Source organism: Diadema setosum, chromosome 17 (assembly GCF_964275005.1).
Source record: "Diadema setosum chromosome 17, eeDiaSeto1, whole genome shotgun sequence".
Lineage (NCBI taxonomy): Eukaryota > Metazoa > Echinodermata > Echinoidea > Diadematoida > Diadematidae > Diadema > Diadema setosum.
In genome coordinates this window covers 31,601,842-31,621,611 of record NC_092701.1, presented here as the reverse complement: position 1 = coordinate 31,621,611, position 19,770 = coordinate 31,601,842, and the positions used below count along the sequence as shown (strand labels likewise).

At 37.3% G+C, this 19,770-nt stretch overlaps 2 protein-coding genes across 2 annotated transcripts; both read right to left on the bottom strand.

Moving 5' to 3' along the window:
- Positions 1-310: 310 nt before the first annotated feature.
- On the bottom strand, positions 311-8,592 carry LOC140240438 (uncharacterized). Its single transcript, XM_072320206.1, has 7 exons — positions 8,400-8,592; positions 7,155-7,175; positions 5,490-5,741; positions 3,727-3,852; positions 1,475-1,548; positions 935-1,066; positions 311-535 (listed from the first exon to the last, which is right to left on the bottom strand). Exons 1-7 carry the CDS (start codon positions 8,590-8,592, stop codon positions 311-313), a joined length of 1,023 nt encoding a protein of 340 aa, XP_072176307.1.
- A 535-nt stretch (positions 8,593-9,127) lies between these two features.
- On the bottom strand, positions 9,128-19,753 carry LOC140240602 (cell adhesion molecule 3-like). Its single transcript, XM_072320361.1, has 3 exons — positions 19,711-19,753; positions 10,789-11,115; positions 9,128-9,468 (listed from the first exon to the last, which is right to left on the bottom strand). Exons 1-3 carry the CDS (start codon positions 19,751-19,753, stop codon positions 9,128-9,130), a joined length of 711 nt encoding a protein of 236 aa, XP_072176462.1.
- Positions 19,754-19,770: the final 17 nt, after the last annotated feature.

The window sequence follows — 19,770 nt, the reverse complement described above, 5'->3', positions numbered from 1 at the left end:
CATGGGCAGAAAACTTATTCTTTAAATCAGGGCACGGTACAGGCGATCGTTCATTGACCAAATATTAATCAGAGAATTCTGAACGCAGACCAGTTGACGAGAACGGGACATGTTCACTCAAAATTCATACATGATCCATGTATACAATGTACATGTAGCTACCATTGGGTATATAGCTGCGTGTATTAAACATTGAGTCTTCCACATCCGGCCAATCCGGATGAGCTCCGGTCCCAACATGTCCGAATAGTGAGGTAGGACTGTAAAGTAAGGCCGACGATCAAAGACTCGGCTGCTGTTGATAAATCTCCTAGGCTTTGTTTTCCTTGAAAGGGGTGGCATAGAGTTCGGCGACGACATCGGTTTTACGCACATCGTCCTCATGAGCCTCCATGGCCGACATCGGAGTCTTCTTGCCGTTGACGTTGGAGTAGATCGTTGTCTCTTCCGGTTGGACGTCGAGTTCGTGGACGTCGGACGAGTCCGGGCGATGTGAATGTGCCACACTGAAGTAGACCAAATTGTTCTCATCGACCTGTAAAGTCAATTATTACATACGCATAAACAGGATTTATATCTTCACATTTTTATATAGAAAAAAAAAATCACGAAATTGTTCAAGGGACAAGGGTTCCGCGGACCCTGTGCCCAAGTTCCATAAGCTGTTTGTATTTGTCTTGTATAATACATGTACATAATCATATCTGATGTAACGGAATTAAGCAGAAATAAATCAAATCAAATCAAATCAAATAAAAAGATGTTAGGAGGGCAACTCTTGCTGGAATGACAACTTCCCATAGCAACAGCCATTCAGGAAACTGGATTCTTGTCGTTACCATGACAATTGCCATAGCACCCAGCAAGAGTTACTATCAACTTTTTTTTTTAATGAAACGGGGCCCTGATCAGGTGGCTGGCACTTTCTACTCACGCGGATTCTATTGCCTTCAGTTCTGACTGAGGAGTAGACGGTTTGATCTTCAGTTTGGATGGGTGTGGCCTGCTGGTTAGAGCGAGTTTCTTCGTGTGATACTGAGACGTATATCAAACCATCCTCGTCAACCTTACATCAGTGATAAGGATTAAGAAAATGATGTTGATGGTGGTAGTCATGGTGTATCAATACTGATGGTAATAATTCAGTCCACTTTTCTTCAGGCATTGACATCACTGAGTGATTGCAAGCTCTGCAAAATACGTAAGTAGCTGACTCAACAAACAGTGAATTTAACTGCAGTGTTGATGCAGGCCTAGCAAATCGTGTTATTCTCTTTCCATTTTAAATTGTTTACGAAGTTTAGGTTACTTTAGATTGATATTAGCATGGGAGAGGGAGAGAGAGAAAGAAAGGCAGACAGAGGTAGAAAAATAAGTGTAACAAAGCAGAATAGATATCATTGCAAGGAATTCCCGCTGGAGGTGGCTAAGTGTTCCATGTTTCTCTATGTTCCGCGTACCCCTTGTTACTTACCGTTCTTGCGTCGCCACGTTGATCCGGGCCATCAGCTCTTTGGTAAGTTGCAGAGGTTTCATCCTGTTTAGCACCTGTTTGCGGGAAAAAAGACCAATAAGCAAAAGAAAACAATAATTTCAAGCCTCTCTTTAACATTGTGTATTACGATAATTTATTTCATTTCATTTCAATTCATTTCATTTTATTTCATTCTTCTCCTTTTTCCAACAGAACATAACACAGTATAAATTAGGAATCATATCACAATCGTATACATACATCTTGCAAATGATATCAAATGATACAATAATAAAGTTACATATATATGCATGTATACGCAAAAAATACAAGGTTATGTTTCAGTTGGAAAAAAAAAAGAACTGAGAGGTCCACTAAAAAGCAAGCTTGTAGATTGTGAACCCCTCAAGAAAAATCTAACTTATGCCAACAAGTATTGGATGGGATAGCGTTGATAAAAAAGAGTAATGTTAAGAAATAAATAACAGTTATAAATGTAGGAAAACGGAATCTGTCCTAACAACTAGTAAGATCATTTTGTTCCATATTCTCCTGCCGATTTTTGTATTTCCTAGACGAAGGCACATCAAAGTAGTTGTTACATTATCGAACAGACAGATCGTGAAGTCAAAAGAAATGGACAATAACGGTCTTCTCCAACTACTTGTTCCTTAAAGGGTGTGTACAGTTCTGGTCGAGGTGTAGATTTAGCTTTTAAAATTTTGCGAGATATTCAGAAACCACTCTATGAGATGTAAGGGGGAATGCAGTTCTAAGGGGAATCAAAAGTTTATTCGATGAAAATCGGTTTTGAAATGGCTGAGATATCCAAAAACAAGGTGAAACAAAGAGATCCTAATAAAGTTGTGGCATGTCGCCTTTTATTATTAGCACTTTTTGGGATATCTCAGCCATTTGAAAACCAATTTTCATCAAATAAACGTTGAATCCTTCTTAAAATTACATGCTCTTTCATATTTCATAAGAGGCTTTTCATTATCTCACTTAGGAATGTTCAAAACATGAATCCGTACCTCAACCAGTACTGTACAGTCCCTTTAATGGAATATACGGCAAAAATGTACGTTTGTGTATACACGTTACTAGATGCTAGACATATTTCTTTTAAATTTACTCTTGAAGTACAATCATTTATATTTTGAGGTGAACGCTGCTGATTTGTCATAATGAATTAATTTGCGCAAGTGGAGAAACATTGAAATAATGAAACTGAAAAGGACAACAAAAAGAGATTGGGTATGACAGTGGGTAAATTATGAGGACAGACAGAGACAGAGAGACTGAGAAGATAAATACATACCAGAGAATTACAGTAACTCGGGGGATATACGAACAATGAATGTCTCACTGAAGGGATGGGATCGATCGAATGAAATTGGTCAAACAGGCCAGTCTGCATGACTGCATGTACGTGCTTACGGTTTCTTCTAACATTTTTAGGTCCATAACCTTCAACATGGCCATCGTTGTTAATAACTTCGTCACTCCCACAATGGCTAACACATTATCAATTTTTCTTTCTTTTCATACTCAAGACATGGTTTGTTGCTGCGAGCTATATGTTGAATATGAGCAGAGAAAAATGGACTGTGCGGGTTGGCCTTAGTTGGAGTGACCACGTTATCGGACAGGTGGCCATTAAAGGTTATGTACCATAAAAATGTTAGAAAAAAAAAAACCTAAACACAAATCTGCATCCGTTTTTCCTGTTTATTTGGCCACTTTCACTGACATTCTCATTGATTCAGTGAGACATTCATTGTTCCTTCATGTGACACTCAAACTTGGAAAAAGTGCAATTTGTCATTGTTGTCTTTAAAGTTCATGTGCTCAGTCATGCATGACATAATATTTGTCAATATTCAATTAGGTATCAATGGAAAGAGGAAGAGTTCCCCCGTCTTCACAATTAACACTGCACTCTCCACTGGAGACGATTATGAAATGGCAGCCCTCCAAAGTTGGATTACCTTTTTTTTTTTTTTTTTTTTGATACGCTCTGTAGAGAGAGAGAGAGAGAGAGACGGAAGGGGGTGGAGGGGTGGGGAGAAGAAAGAGATGGAGATGGAGAAAGGGGCTGAGGAGTGTTAAAAAAACCCATTAGATATTTTATTACAGGCCTACGACCGGGGTGAGGAACTGATGGGATGGGAACTTGAATAGATTATGTAATCGGTACCTTTTACATTAAGTTATAATTACCCCATAATTCACATTGAGTTTATACCTACCTTTCTTTCTACTGCACAGCCTGGCCAGTATCATGACACCAAACACCAAAACGAGAATCACAACAGTTACTCCGATTGTCGCACCCGTCACCGTCAATAGGAAAACTGAAGAGTTTGGATCCTTAACTGTCAAGGATATAAACTTTTATTTTCTGTAATCATTGCCTTCATAAATTGTGCGTTATATTCACATAAAATAATTTAAGCTCTAAGCTTGACAATAATAGAGAATCAGCATTATCAGCAATAACTGTATTAATTGTCATGTAACGAAACGTTCTCAGCTCTAAGCTTGACAATAATAGAGAATCAGCATTATCAGCAATAACTGTATCAATTGTCATGTAACGAAACGTTCTCAGCTCTAAGCTTGACAATAATAGAGAATCAGCATTATTAGCAATAACTGTATTAATTGTCATGTAACGAAACGTTTGAAATATAGAGTAATGTCATAGATAAAATATATAGCACCGATATGAGTGTTTGCAGATTAACTTTTTAGAACATGCACGTGTATAGTGACAGATGTAAACAGCGAGATACTAAATGTTAGACTGCCAAGCATTGTGCGAAGTGGATGAGGCTGCAGAGTAGATATGGACTTCTGAGTTTCACCTTGCTCACGGCATCTTGATTCATTGTGAATACAATAAGCGCAATTTAATCTAAAAAAACGAACCAGAGAACTTGTACTCGAGAATCCTTCAATTGAAATCTCTGGACAACAAAAGGTATGAAGTAAAGCTGGTTATGACTGTTGGGTATCAGCAATTTCGACAGCGCGCAGTCATCCGAGTCATCAAGGAACTAAAGTTCATAGCGGTGACGGGATACCGAACTTTATACACTATTAGGCGCGTTCGATACGGTTTCAAAAGAAACGCATAGATGATACATGTAATAGTGTCATGTAACACGATGGTTTCCTCATAACCTAATTCTACAGTATGCAGTTCTGCAGACAAACAGTCTTAGGGAAAGAAGCAGAAGGAAATCTTTAAACGCTATTGAAAAAAAAAATATGTATATAAGGGCTCTTGGGAATTTCAAAAGAAAGGGTTATAAAGTCTGCTGTTCAGCCATTTATAAATCTAACAAAAGATAAACAATATACTCCGAACAGAAAACGATCCAGTTTCATATCCGCAACTATAGAAGGCCCTCTCAACCCAGCCATGTATATAACGTGAATTATATCCACGAACTTGGGTGATACAAGCGTATAGATTTCCTCGTTAAGACCGGCGCTTATGTATTTCTCGATTCCTTTTGAACTAAGGAAGCTGTCTATCTTTGTTTCGCCTCGTCAAATAGAAGGTAATTTAAGTGAAACATCAGCATCCCCAAATGGTTTGGATGCTGTTTCAATTCGATGTCTTTGTTTCCATCGAACAAAAGGCGAAACAAAATACAAAGAAAAAATGCAAAAAGGAAAGAAGTATGCATATAAAGAATAGTGCTCAATGTATGTGCGAATGAATGTATAATAGTATAAAATCAAACAATGCATACTTAGCAGAAATGACACCAAAAACTAAATAGTGACATTAAGAAGTGAATTCCTGAGAAAGTTATCAAGATATCATCTAACCAGAGCCAACTATTTCTATTTTCTGCCAAGCCCCATTATTTGCTCCGTTATGTTTAAACGGCCGAGGGCTACGGCTCATCACAGGATGGTCCATTTCATTAACTAGTGTGAGATCAGTTTATGACGCTGTTATGAGGTGCAGAACAATGGAACTTTCAGTAATCTTCACCTCGTTTGAAAGACGGGACGCTGCAAGTTTGCCGACCGTAGCTCACGACACCTACAAATCCACTCTTCAGGGGAATCACTTTATGCAGAGTAGAGCCAACCGAAACGCATTGGTCCTCCTCAGGTCTTGAACAGTCTCTGAGATCTAAGGTCTCGAAAGGCTTAAAGCAGATCTCGTTTGGCACGGTGGGGTTCTCCGAAGATTTTAATACTTTCAACGTCTTTTTCTGCAAGTCGTACTCAAGTCTGATGCCTTGAAGAAGGATAATTATCATTAATATAGCCAAAAGATTGAAACATCAAATATCAAAGCACATAAACGTCAGTTCTAAGTCTTTTAGAATAGGGGCAACATCAAATACAGGAAAATAAAATCTTTGTAATGATATTGTACAATCGTTACATAACAAGGAGTTGCTTTGGAAGATGGTATTTAAAAATAATCATATGTATTCTCATTATTTTTTCTGTTTTTAAGCAGATTTAATCACAAGTATCTGTGTGTGTGTGTGTGTGTGTGTGTGTGTGTGTATCTGTGTGTGTATTTGTGTCCCCGTGAATCCGTATGTTTGATTCACGGGGGTCGCGCCTTTTGAATCAATGTGTGCATAAATCAGGGCTCTCATTAACTCAGTGCAATGCATTCTCAAATTTCTCAATACAGTATTCAATCAAATAGATTACCCATGTCACGGAGTGTACGTAGGAATTTAGTTCTGATCCTAACAGATCTGATCCTAACAGAGACGAAACTGATGTCCTGTGCTTCCCAGTATCTAACTTGCTTTCGTCTCAAGTGGTCAATAAAATGTATTTAAAGAGACAATGTCGATTATTAATTGCATACCGAACGTAAAATAAAAAAGAAAGAAAAAGAAATGAGTGATTCAAAACGCTTGTCTGGAAGCCAGTGTAACAGACCAGACCATATACCAGAGAAAGACACAACCAGGAACTATTGCACCGTTTTCTTGCAGTATGTAAGAGGGAAATTCCACCATACCATGAAAGCACTGGTGCTCTGTTAATAATTATGTACATAGGAAGTTGGTTCAGTGGGTAATCATATTTCGTTTACATTTGCATCATGCACAATGACGATATTATATATCAGTTAATCATCTCTCTCTTTCTATCATATACATATATATATACACATATATGTATATATATATACATATATATATATATATATATATATATATATGTATAATGAGAAGTCAGAAAGAGCGGTAGGCGTAGCTATATCCAGATTTCAACAGGTTTTATGCCGAGCTTTCGCTCCGTCCATAGCGATCGAAAGCTATGCATAAAACCTGTCTATAGCTCCGCCCACCGCTTCTTCCGACTTCTCACTATAGCTATTGTATGAAGAAACAATGCTGCGTCTGTACATGGTACATACCCTTTATTGCTCGATACATACATCTATATATATATATATATATATATATATATATATATATATATATATATATATATATATGTATATATATATATATATAGAGAGAGAGAGAGAGAGAGTATTTAGATATAGATAGCATTTTATGCATGTGTATGTATTTGAATTGCATAAGTAGAAATAACATGTTTTCTAGGGGAAGTGAAAATGGATTATTAAAAAAAAAAGAATACCTGCCCAATATATGGGTAATAGAACACTTACCATATTCGAAGGGTGACAGGGCTTGATCATTTTTATGGTGATGAAAAAGATGGAGGAAAAAAAATCCGAACAAATGGAATTAATTCAATCCCCTGCTTTGCATATCAGACATGACACAGTAATGTCGGTCTCAGTCAAACATGCGAATTGGACCTGGCGATGACGTCATTGTCTCTCAATATACCGTGGTACAGTCTGAACAATGTGATATCACTAGTGTTTTTGTAACAATAAATCCAGTAGAGGGCAGACAAATTGAAGAAAACCCATATATCACATATCTTCACCCCTCTGTTTCATAATCTCTTGATTTCAATCCAGTATAGGCATTTACGATTCCATCAACTTTGCACAGCTGCCATCCCTTATAATCTAACAATGTAGAAATTTTGATGTTATGTAGGATATAAATAATTTATTTCCTTTTTTTTCAATAAGCCAGTTCGGGGTTCCACTCTGAGCATGAGCAGAAAAAGGTCATTTGTACCAGCAGAGCATGTTGGTTTTTAAATTCACTGAGATAAGCATCTCTGATGCAATGATTATTCAAGTAACCCTTGTATTAAAGTGGTGCTTGCCATCACATCCACCTGGCAGCAAAAGCAGTATTTGGCAATATCAATAGAAGAAGATTGTCATTACATTCAATGCAAAATAAATGGATGTTTTCCGAAGTGTCAGTGATTGATGGATCATTCTGATCACCTGGTCTACGCGAGTACATCCTTTGTTTGAACATGACTGATGAATTCCATGAACAATTGTTACGTTGGGCAACCTAATGCATTCTGTTGCTTGAAGACTAGTGGAGTGCCTAATCAACTGAGAAAGAAGAAAGGTCATTTGTACCCATCTGTACATGAGCTAACCCCGAACTGGCTTATTCTCATCAATCGTTGAATATTTAACATTTGTTTTCAAAAGGATACTTCAATCATGATAATCATAGTACAGAAATCAAGTAATGTTAAACATAATATATTATCAAAGTTAAGCTAATGGCTAAGCATATCTATCTCCCTGAAATGCTTACAATGCATACACAGACAAAGACACAGACACGCAGACACACACACACACACACACACACACATATATATATATATATACATATATATATATATATAAATATATATAATCATGAAAACACGTTGATTGAAGCATGAAGGTTAGAATAATATTTGCTATCGTTTTACGATACATGTTGTTCGTGTGTAGTAATCAAAGGAAGAGAGTGTTTCTTACGAGCTGTCGATGCCAGCACGGGTTGAGTGCTGAAAGTCCCAGAGCAGTTTGTAAAGTTAAGAGTCAGTCGATACCAGGTGAATGACTGGAGTCCAGTCAAAGTGATATTTGCACCTGACGCACTGGTGGTGGTGTTGCAGTCCTCCTCTGACGTATTATCCCGGCAGTATTCTACTCTGCCAGTGCCATCCATGCTGCTATTGCGGTTTGGTTGCCAAGAAACGTGAATGGAGGATGCTGATGCTCTGTTGGGATACGCTGTGATGTTTGGTCGGTATAACTGGCCTTGGGGAAATCATCAAAATATAATCATTCGTATCGCCTTTGAAGGAAGAATTACTACGTTTGCTGTAAACAAATAATTATGTTATTTCCTCCTTGCAGAGTGTAATAAAACTAGTGTTCAAGATTTTACCTCATAGCTGAGATTTATATACCAAAAAAGTGCAGTAACAAGTATTCTAACATTATTTTGGCAATCACCATCGCCTGATCATTGTCCATTCTAGCTAATATCGCCATTATTGATAATGTCAAGCACGAAATCACCGATTTTTGTAAATTATGGGTTACGTCTTCCTCTTTAACATACATAAAACCAACCCCAAAGGACTATGTTTTCAAAACTATGTTTTCAAAAACATAGATATTTCCCCTTCTGGATTAAGTTAAAAATATTGATAGTAATACATTCTTCCATAATTCCCCCACCTCTATAATAAAATATTTTACATCTTGCCCTTACTGGGTTTAAGAAGAGATAGTGTTGCACTCGTCAAATTTCGCTCTCCGTCCTCGTCATAGGCTATGCACTGATACAGGCCGTAGTCGGAGGCTTGGACGTCTTCGATGAGAAGTGCTCCTATTCTCTCGTTGTCATCCAATCCTCCATCAGGAGCATGAATGAAGTGAGGAGTCTGACTTGAGTTGAAGACGCGTTCTGCTCCAACCTTGACCCAGCGGAAGTGATTAACTGGTGGGTTAGCTTCAGACGAGCACGACAGGGAGGCGGTACAACTCTCACCGTTCCAGTTTGTCGAAGCATTATGTCTAAAGATTATCGCTGGATCTACGAGAGAGTTCGGAGGTATAGCTAGATAGAAACTAGAGGTTTTTTTTTTTTTTTTTTTTTTTTTTTAATAAGGAAAAAGAAAACCTGTAATTCTTCTTTTTCTTGTACAACATGTATGGCATATTATTATAAGGCCATCTGTGTATAGTGTGTGTGTGTGTTAGTTTGTGTGTTTGTCAACCATCCCTTCTCAGGCATCCAAACTGCGCGCGCACGCACACACAACACTCACACACACACACACACACACAACATAATTATCTGTATGCTGCGTGAGTGGGAACTTCTGAAAAGCAACAATGAAAGGCGTGTTAACGGTATTGTTTTACATGAGTTAATGCGTCGACTAAAAATAGTTAAAATATTACGCGCCGTCATGAATATAACATTCCAGTTAACGTCTTAAATAAAAGGTTACCAAAAAATATAGACCAAAATGGTGTTCTGCACAATCGCCTCAGTATTTGCGTCGAGGATCTAATATTATCTTAATCTTATATTAATATGTATATCATTTCCTGCATGTGAAGCGATAAAGCAATAGAAGGACAGTGAAGATGTCGAAACTGACGTGACTTTCATATCAAGTAGTGCGAACGCTGAAAGGGAATCGTTAGTAAGCTCTTTCGTTCAATGATGCGGTTTTCGTAATTAAATACGTGTATATAGGGACAAACGTGACAGCGTTGCAATTCCGTATAGTGTACCTGTTTCCGTCGAAGTGACAGGGTTTGTACTTTCATTCAGATTCACATTTCAATGGGAATAATTACAGAACGCTTAGGACACTTGAACATGAGCCGCAGAACCACTTCTTTGTTTATTCGATTTTGATTCATAAAACAAAAGTAAGTAAACAGAACACTGTGAGGTTATAATCTGTAAGATCTGGCATTGGATGAAATCATCAGGTCGGTTTTAAACGTTTTTACTGAACGGAAACAAAACAGAAATAATGAAATAGTGACGATACCAAGGAATTGCAAGTCTCTAATAAATTGATCGAAACCTAATTTTGTTTTTAATGAAACAAAGATTAATTTCCCCATTCCATTAACGATTCAATGCTTGTTGTGATATAATTATGTTGGCCATAGTGAGTAAGAGGTCGTAGCAGCTAATTTTTATTATCTGACATGCTTACATTATAAATATTATGGAAGATAACATCGTGACTTCATTTAGGCCCCTATATGATTTTAGGTTATGAGTTTGCAAGCGATAGTACTGGTTCTCAACTCTGTATAGATATCGACTTAAACATTGAGTGACCCATCCCTTTAAAGAAATAATTGAGAAAAATGCATTCAAACTCACAGTGGATGTCGAGGATGACCGAAGAATTTAAAACAGTCGTGTTGGAAGGCGAGACGGAAAGACTCAGTTTGCAAACCAAACTTCTCCCGTGGTCCTCTCGAGATGGGCTGTAAGTAAGAATACTCGTTGCGTTGACGACCTCTCCACGGTCACCCTCCACATCGGTCTCGGATGATATGGTTACGGCGTCAGCAGTGACTTCTCGGGTATCAATGTACCAGCGGAAGGTGGGGACCGGAAAGCTGCCCGCGGAAGTGCAGGAGATCTCCTGAGATAGGTTAACTTGGAGGTTGTCAGCACCAGTCAACTCATGTGTATCTGGCAGCCCTACTCGTTTAAGGGGAAGAAGCATAAACAAAACCCAGTAAAAGCACAATCAAAAGAATCGGCAAAATCTGGCATTACAACTAGCAGTCAGGCAGTATGAACTAAATCTCGAGAGGGATAGGAAATAATATGATGTATGTAGGACCTATATGTATAATTATATGAATCTATATCATACGCGTACAAGTGCATAATCTATTCATATGCATGTGCATATACATACACTTGTATGTACATGCTACTTATATAACAACGTGATATAGACATTATACGTATACATACCCACATACATAATGTCCTTACACATTACATGGATGCAAGTAATTTATTTCACATGTCCTTTATTACCGGTACTCTTGTGACGCATGGCAGCTTTATGTAGGGATAGATCTCGTCGATGTAGATAGTGGCGAATACAATCTGTCTGACAGATTCACAGATATGATGGTACACGCATTATAAAAGTAGACTTATTATGTGTATCAACATACAAATATTCGCATGTCATATTTAGATATCTGTCTTTACTTATGCATTTATAAATGTATATACTGAATTACTTAGTAATGAAAAAAAATACCACATAGTGCAATGTGCATAGATATCAGGAGGGTTTATTTATTTTCTCTATAAATCTAACATGATAATAGACACGATTATGATACATAGAGAGATTTGGGGGGGGGGGCGATAGAGAGAAATCATATAAAGAGTGTAAACATAAAATTGCTCACCACAAGTTATTTCACAAATTACATCAATCGGGGGAGAATGATAAGGGCAATAAGGTGCCTCAAACACTATGGCTTTAGTGGTGACTTAACGTCCTTTAATGTTTCTGGACAATGCACCAGAGAGGTGCGAGTTCTCTTCCACTTCCCTGAACGACACCACTGATTATCCTAATGATGGGAATATGTCGCTTTAAAGGGATCGTATAGTTTTGGTTGAGACCTGATTTCAGGTTTCTAACATTTTTTTTTTTTTTGTGGGATAATGAGAAACCTCTTAAGAAATATGAAAGAACATGTAATTCCATGAGGAATTCAACGTTTGTTTGATGAAAATTGGTTTTGAAATGGCTGAGATATCCAAAAACAGAGCGATTCTAATAGCTTAAGGTGTGAGACCCACTTTTTTACGACTGCGTTATTCTACTTTGCTTGGGATGTTTCAGTCATGCCAAACCCGATTTTCATCAAATAAACTTTGAGTTTATCTTAAAATGGTATGCTCTGTGCTATTTCATAAGTCTTTTCTTGGTATCTCGCAAAAAGTTTAAAGCCCAATAGTATCCCCACCAATACTGTACCATCCTTTAACGTTGTTTCAGGTAATCATGATATAATAACCATGACATGATAAAGTAACAGTGAACCTACGGGGATGTATAATGGTGAGACTAGTGTCACTAGATCCAAGGCCATCCTCGGTGGTTGCCTGGCAGCGGTAAGTCTTTTCATCGTTTTTGGTGAGTCGTTTTATGGTAATATTCCCACAACATACGCCGTCGGCCTTGAATATGTACTTAGAAGTGTTCCTCTCTTGGGGGTTACACTTTATTCCAATGGAGTGGTCTTCCTGCGTGCAACCTCCCAAGTTGACATCATTATCCACAATCCACCCCAGGTAGAAATTCGCAGTATTGATGGACTGCGGACGATACGTGCAAGTAATGACCACATCAAATCCCTCCACTCCTTGTCCTTGGACGAAAGTTGACACTGTAAGCCCACTCGTTCCTGAAGACAAAAATCATATGAACTTGGCATGACTGATGACATTGTAATGAAATTTCCAGTATTAACCAGCTTTAATGTATACCCAACATTTCCACCATTATCACCATTACTTCCCTTTCCCGTGGGGTCTTTCATTGGTTGTTTTGTTTCCTATATTCTTGCAATTTTGTTTTAAATTTGTAAGACATTTTGAGGATTTATACGAAAGCAGTCACAAAATCTCTACGCTCCAAGAACGATACAAAAAGGAGGAAAGTTATGAAGCAAAATGTAGTTTGTCACAAAAGCTTTCTGACAGAACATACCTATCGTTACAGTCTGATATAAGTATTAAGTATAAAGCGTTTCCTATAGGGACATGAAACAGTTAAAAGATATGAGTTCATTTTTTTTTTTTGTATTTGATTTGATTTATTTCTGCTTAATTCCGTTACATCAGATATGATTATGTACACGTCCTTTATGACAAACAGTATATCGACACAATTATGCAAGACAAATATAAACAGCTTCGGGAACTTAAGCAGAAGGGTCTCCAAAATTTTACTTCTAACAGAGATAAAATTCTTATCGTATTTTTTTTTTCATTACGACTAGATCTAGTGACAAATAGGATGATCTACTAGGTCTTTTGATATTTTTTTTCTAAGTATCAAAAAGATAAGTTATCTTTAATTTACAATTTACCTTTTAGTGTTTGTTTTTTTTCATTCAACACGATTATGTCATGATATGCATAGCTATACCCATTCAGATTAGAATGGACGTTTTTTTTTTAATGGAATAAAGAAACATACTGGAATGCTTGTGGCTATCGCTAAACGTCAGCACGTGTGAACAATACAAAACCTCGCACTCGAACTGAAATTAAATCACAGTAGAAAATAGCATCTGAAATAATAGTAATGAAATAACATTTTAGCGCTTAATACTGACGTTTCTAAGGGCATTATTACGGAAAAAATAGGTATTTATATTGTATTATGTACATGATCGACAGTTAGTGGCATTTACCTTCCGAGACGTAGGATAAGATCAAAGAGACGAACAAACATAGTGCCAAAATAGGCCTCTTCGTCTTCATAATAACAGCTCAACGGTGTTTTATCCATCCACTGAGTGTGCGTTTCTGTGTGGTCTCAAGTAAACAAAGAGTAAGACTGCGCTGTAATGATTGCCTTCGCGTGTCTCTTCTCTTGACAGTGACCACTTCCTGCTCTCGATGAAATATGTTTGTTCGCAATGATTATTTTTCAGAATTCACTTAAAGGTATTAGCCCACATTTGTAAACCTGCAGCAATTGGTCTCATAGTTAGCATGGAGTTTGGGTATGATTGCAGTAAACCTGTGCAAAATTTCGTTCCAATCATTAGTCCATTACTTTCATAAAAATAAATGAAAATGCACCGTAATCCGTATGCATGCGTATAACGCTCGCTAGCTCCGGTCCACGTACGTGTTACATGTAAAATGTACGTAGCTATAGCCCGCGCTCGTAATTCGATTTTGGGTCGGGTTGACCCGGTTTGAAAATTGATTTTAAAACGATGATTTTCTCTCTTTTATCGAATGGTATAGACAAAGAGCGACAGGTGAGGTATGTTACTGTTATAACTTGTACTTGAAGTCATATTGGACCTGTTTTATGCAGTTTTGATTTTCGTGGGTTTGCAAATGTGGGCTAGTACCTTTAAGCTGCATTCATAAGTAATGCAAGCACTACAGTTTTATAGTGTAGGCCAATTTCACAGTACAGCCAATGTCGCATTGTGGTTTGAAAGAGAGCATGCGTTGTACAGCTGAAGGAGGTGTCGCAGCCCTCTCAACTGATCTCATAATTTGTTGCTTAGCATTCAAGAGCTTTAAAACAAATAATGGTATGCGTTCCGTCTGTAAAGAGGATGTATTTGTTTCAGGCGTTTGTATATGTACCGAAAAATTATAATGATGTCTACAGGCATGACAACAAACTCTGGCATGTTGTATTTCACCCCTGACATCATTATCTTCCTACTGAGTGCTCTTTTATGTATTGCACTGCCGGCGCCACGTTTTCTGAGGTTGGGGGGGGGGGGGGCACTTCCGGGTTTTATGAGTTAAAAAGAATATATATATATATATATATATATATATAGATAGATAGATAGATAGATAGATAAAGATAAAGGTCTTCAGCTCATCTTCCGCTTCCACTACCGGGTTTCTTCAGCTGGCATGCAAGCAAAAAAAAAAAAACCAAACAAAAAAAAAAACCCTTAGCACTTCCGGGGTAAAAAAAAAAGGGGGGGGGGGAAGGGCGTGGCCGAAAGTGGTGACGCCTTTAATGATATGTATTCCTTTGTATGATGCAAACAACGAAGGGGGGGGGGGGTGCCGAGCCCCCCCCCCCCCCCCCCCCCATCCCTCCGGTTCCGCCGGCCCTGGTCTGTACTGACCATTACCACAGTCAAACCTGTCTAATGGCTGTAATAGACAGGTAGTCACTACAAACAGGACCTTTACCATGGCTTTACTGTATAAAAGTCCACGAAGACACCTTGTATATGATTAATACTGACTGTCAAATCATTACTTGCATTTCTCTTATAATTTGTGCATAATTTCACTCCACATGACGGCATAATCTCTAGTAGTCTCCTCATCCAGTTCTAACATCAAAACTTTTATTCATAACTTTTGCATCGGGTTCCGATTTTCCTCAGGCTTTCAACGACTGATGTGTGCTACTAATGTTTCTGCTTTCACTCAATACACATGTCTCTTAGGGTTTTGGTTTCCTTTAAGTTAGGGTCCAGATTTTCCTCTACTTTCAACCCTCTGTACCAACTTTGCACAAGGGTCAATAAACTATTGGTGTGTGTGGGAGTGTGTAGTTGTAGTTGACACCCAGACAATGGTCCTACACAATGGTTAGGGTTTTAATGCCCTATTACATATTAATGAGAAATTCCACTATCACAGCTAATCTTTATTCATCCTGAAATGTTGTGCATGCAAGCACATGCAAACATAATTAGGCTTACTCTTTTTCGTATGCATGCATTTTAACCTTTACCATGTAATCAGACCAGCAGTGTCCAGGGCAATCCATCAGAACTTATTAATATGTCTTGGAGCAAGAGACCAGAGGTCTAGTCAGCAAGATCTCTGAAAAAGGTGATATTTATGGTATTCATGTCTATTGTTTAGGGTCATTGTAAGCACACACTCACATACACACCACTGATTCCTGCGTAAAGTTCAACTTTGTACAGAATGTTCAAATTTGACCAAAGTCTTGCACTTAACTTTAAAATAAACCATGGATTTAATGAAAATACTTCATGCTTTCATATTCAAATTACCTCCAACTAAATTGTACACTATTAAGCTATTACACAGTACTCATAGCAATGACAGTGTTATCTGATATGTAGTTTTCGAACTATTAAGGATCAAAAGTGGGAAATGTTTTTTTTTTTTTTTTTTTTGTAGCACCATGGACCTAATAAGCCAGTTCGGAGTTCCACTTTGCGCATGAGCAGAAAGAAGGTCATTCGGACCAACAGGCACGTTGGTTTTTTAAGTCACTGGGATAAGCGTCTGTGGTGTATTATTATGTATAATGATTATTCATGTAATCCTTATAAATGCTGCTTGCCAGCACATCCACCTGACAGCAAAAGTGGTATTTGGCAATATCGATAGAAAGAGGTTGTTCTTACATTCAATGTAAGATAATGAAATGGACGCTTTCCCAAATGTTAATTGACGGATCATCCTGGCCATCTGGTCTATGCGAGTTCATTCTTTGTTTAAGCAGGATTGATGAATACCATAAATCGCTTCGTAAAGCTTATGCATTATGTCGCTCTGAAAACGAGTGAAGAGCCCCTTAACCGACTGAGAAAAAAGAAAGGTCATTCGGACCAATGTGCCCATGAGCTAACTCCGAACTGGCTTATATACAAGGACATTCATCGTATCGTAATTAATTCATGCACCTGTACATCTCAAAAACCCCACAAAGACATTTTAAGCATACTTCACTGCTTTGATCCCATGATCGTCACCGCCAGTAAGCTGGGAGAATAACAAGACGGAGATTCGAGAAATCTAAAACAATATGCGCAGAAGAAAATAACTCACAAAAATCAAGTAAAGTGACTGTGCAGTTGTGGTGTATGTTAGGAAATCATGCCTCAAGTAATTTCGCTTGGGAGAAGCAGGCAATATTTTAAAAGAAAGTTAACATTTTGGCAGAATGATTGTCATTTATGATCTCAATATTTCACTTTTCCGCAGCTTATTCCAGAGCAAAATGGGGTGGTAATGGTAGAGAACAGGTGTGAAAATGTGCGAATCAGCAATTGCCCATCTTTTGACACAAAATTTGTCATGATCTCAGGTTTTGCCGCTCCTCATCATCTGTATTCATTCAAAAACATTTCCGTCAGAAAAAGGCACATCAGCGACACAAGATTGAAATGAGGGAAACGATACGATGCATGATCACACAATCGTTATTGTCAAGACATCTGAATGTACTCATTAAGATGCACATAATCATGTGTCAGTGACGATCATTACATCAGAGAATGACTGCCGTGAATATTCTATGGTATATTAGGTCCATGGTAGCACCTAGTACATACATTTGGGTGGGCAATATCATAGCAGTAACAAATGAATGAGTTTGAGCACAACATGGTTTACGAGAATGGAGTCACAACCGTCTTATTTCCTTTGAATCGAATAGTAACGCTGGACACACACAAAAAAGAAGGTTTATATCGAGCCTCACTGCCATTTGAATGAAATTTGATCTAATCCATTCTTTTGCACGTAAGCGAGTATGGGGTTATGAATTGAGCAGACATATTGAAGTTTTACCATAGTTTTTTTTTTTTTTAAATATAGCTTATAATGTTCACTGAAAGGGTAACACCTGATTTTATAATCTATGCTGAATCTTTATTGAAGTGACTTGACTGAAATTATCTTTTCATGTGAAAAGATTACAGACTGGTTAGGAATAATTACAGGTAAACGACATTCCAGTAAGATTTTTTTTTTTGAATTTTGTTAGTTTTGAAATTCAGTAATGAACCGCATGTGGGATATAATTCACGAACGTTACGATCCATCATGTCCATTGCGAAAACTTATCAATCATGCCGGATTTGGAAGCGTAAAATGGTAAAATAAACGTCATAGATTGAGGGTTTTTTCCCCATTTATATTTCTAAAGTGAATTGATGGCAGCAAAGTGGTCAAAATCGTATTTGTATTCTTTTGAAAATGAAACTTTCACTATTTCAACGTGGATATAATTTACAAAAATATCACTTATTGCATACGTAAAGTTTTTTTTTTTTTTTTTAATTTCACTTTTGTATTTGCGTGAATTGATGGCAGCAAAGTGGTCAAAATCGTATTTGTATTCTTTTGAAAATGAAACTTTCACTATTTCAACGTGGATATAATTTACAAAAATATCACTTATTGCATACGTAAAGTTTTTTTTTTTTAAATTTCACTTTTGTATTTGCGTGTCAATGTTGCATAAATTTTCGTATTGTGCTTTTTGACGCTGTTCCTCTTTCATCTTTTCCTCTGTCTGGCGTTTTCTTGTATAAAAAGTCTGAAATGAATATTGCAGTTTCAAACCTATATTGTCATGAGAAATATTGTGTCTGAAATGAATATTGCAGTTTCAAACCTTTATTTTCATGAGAAATATTGTGATTTTAGTCAGAAATGTAAAATGTATCTGACATTATCCATTACATGTTTCAAAGTAGTGCTTAAAGTAAAACAAAAAGTTTTTTGGTGGTTTAATACCATATTTCCAACCCTAAAAATTTGTAGACTTTAATCAAAGTCATCATGATTGTCATGTTCTCAAATACCAACAGACACGTTACATATTAGAGACATTCAAACTGTAGTTCTTAGTAGCAGCAGAATTATACACTGAAAGAACCCGACCAACTTGACATAGACTATAATAATAGTATTATGAATCATACGTATATGCTTTTGTCTTCAACAATAAATTAAAATACCGATAATTAGGTGACTACTCAAATCCTTTTTCATTTAAGAAAGTTGTTCAACTGAATGAATTACAATCTTACAAACTCGTGTTAATCTTCTACAGAGTCTACCGCAACTGAGGGTATTGGATTTAGGCCTACTAATTACTTATTGTAATAAATGAAACAAAATGTGAACAGACCTATCGATTTTCACAACACGTATAACCATTATGGGCAAAAGACATGAAAAAACTGTATATTTGTAACCAATCTGTGCTTAAGTGACATGCCACTTTGAAAAACAGCTGCAATCCTTAGATTTTCAAGCAAAAACTATTTTATGCTCAATCTCAGTACAGGCGAAAAAAAAAAAAAAAAACTTATACAGTCCGACCTCTCCTATCCGGCCTCCCTTTTCCGGATATCTCTATTATCCGGATGCGATCTCGGCTTGATTTTTTTTTTTTTCATTCTGATAAGTGATAATTACGGGAAAAGGAGTAATTTCAAACTCAATCATAATTCCTACAGTAACTCCAATGAATTACATATCATTCCCAACATTATTAACATACATTCACATCTAATTTTCATCTAAATAGCATGCATTCAGATATTTACTACTCTCATATCACCGCAGAAACATGAACAGATTTTTTTTTTTTACCAAAAAAGGGTACGGTACAGACGATCGTTCATTGAGCAAATAATCAGAGAATTCTGAACGCAGACCAGCTGACGAGGATGGGACATGTTCACTCAAAATTAATACATTATACATGTAGCTACCATTGGGTATACAGTTGCGTGTATTAAACACTGAGTCTCCCACATCTGGCCAAATCCCTTATCCGGAAGAGCGCCGGTCCCGACATGTCCGAATAGTGAGGTC

Coding starts and splice junctions, on each gene's coding strand:
- LOC140240438 (XM_072320206.1), bottom strand. CDS start 8,592: ATGGATGGCACTGGCAGAGTAGAATACTGCCGGGATAATACGTCAGAG. Junction 7,176..8,399: donor CGTGCTGGCATCGACAGCTC/GTAAGAAACACT, acceptor AAAATGATCAAG/CCCTGTCACCCTTCGAATAT. Junction 536..934: donor CTGAAGGCAATAGAATCCGC/GTGAGTAGAAAG, acceptor TTGACTTTACAG/GTCGATGAGAACAATTTGGT.
- LOC140240602 (XM_072320361.1), bottom strand. CDS start 19,753: ATGTCGGGACCGGCGCTCTTCCGGATAAGGGATTTGGCCAGAT. Junction 11,116..19,710: donor GATAAGGGATTTGGCCAGAT/GTGGGAGACTCA, acceptor TTAAACGAGTAG/GGCTGCCAGATACACATGAG. Junction 9,469..10,788: donor GGTCATCCTCGACATCCACT/GTGAGTTTGAAT, acceptor ACTCTCTCGTAG/ATCCAGCGATAATCTTTAGA.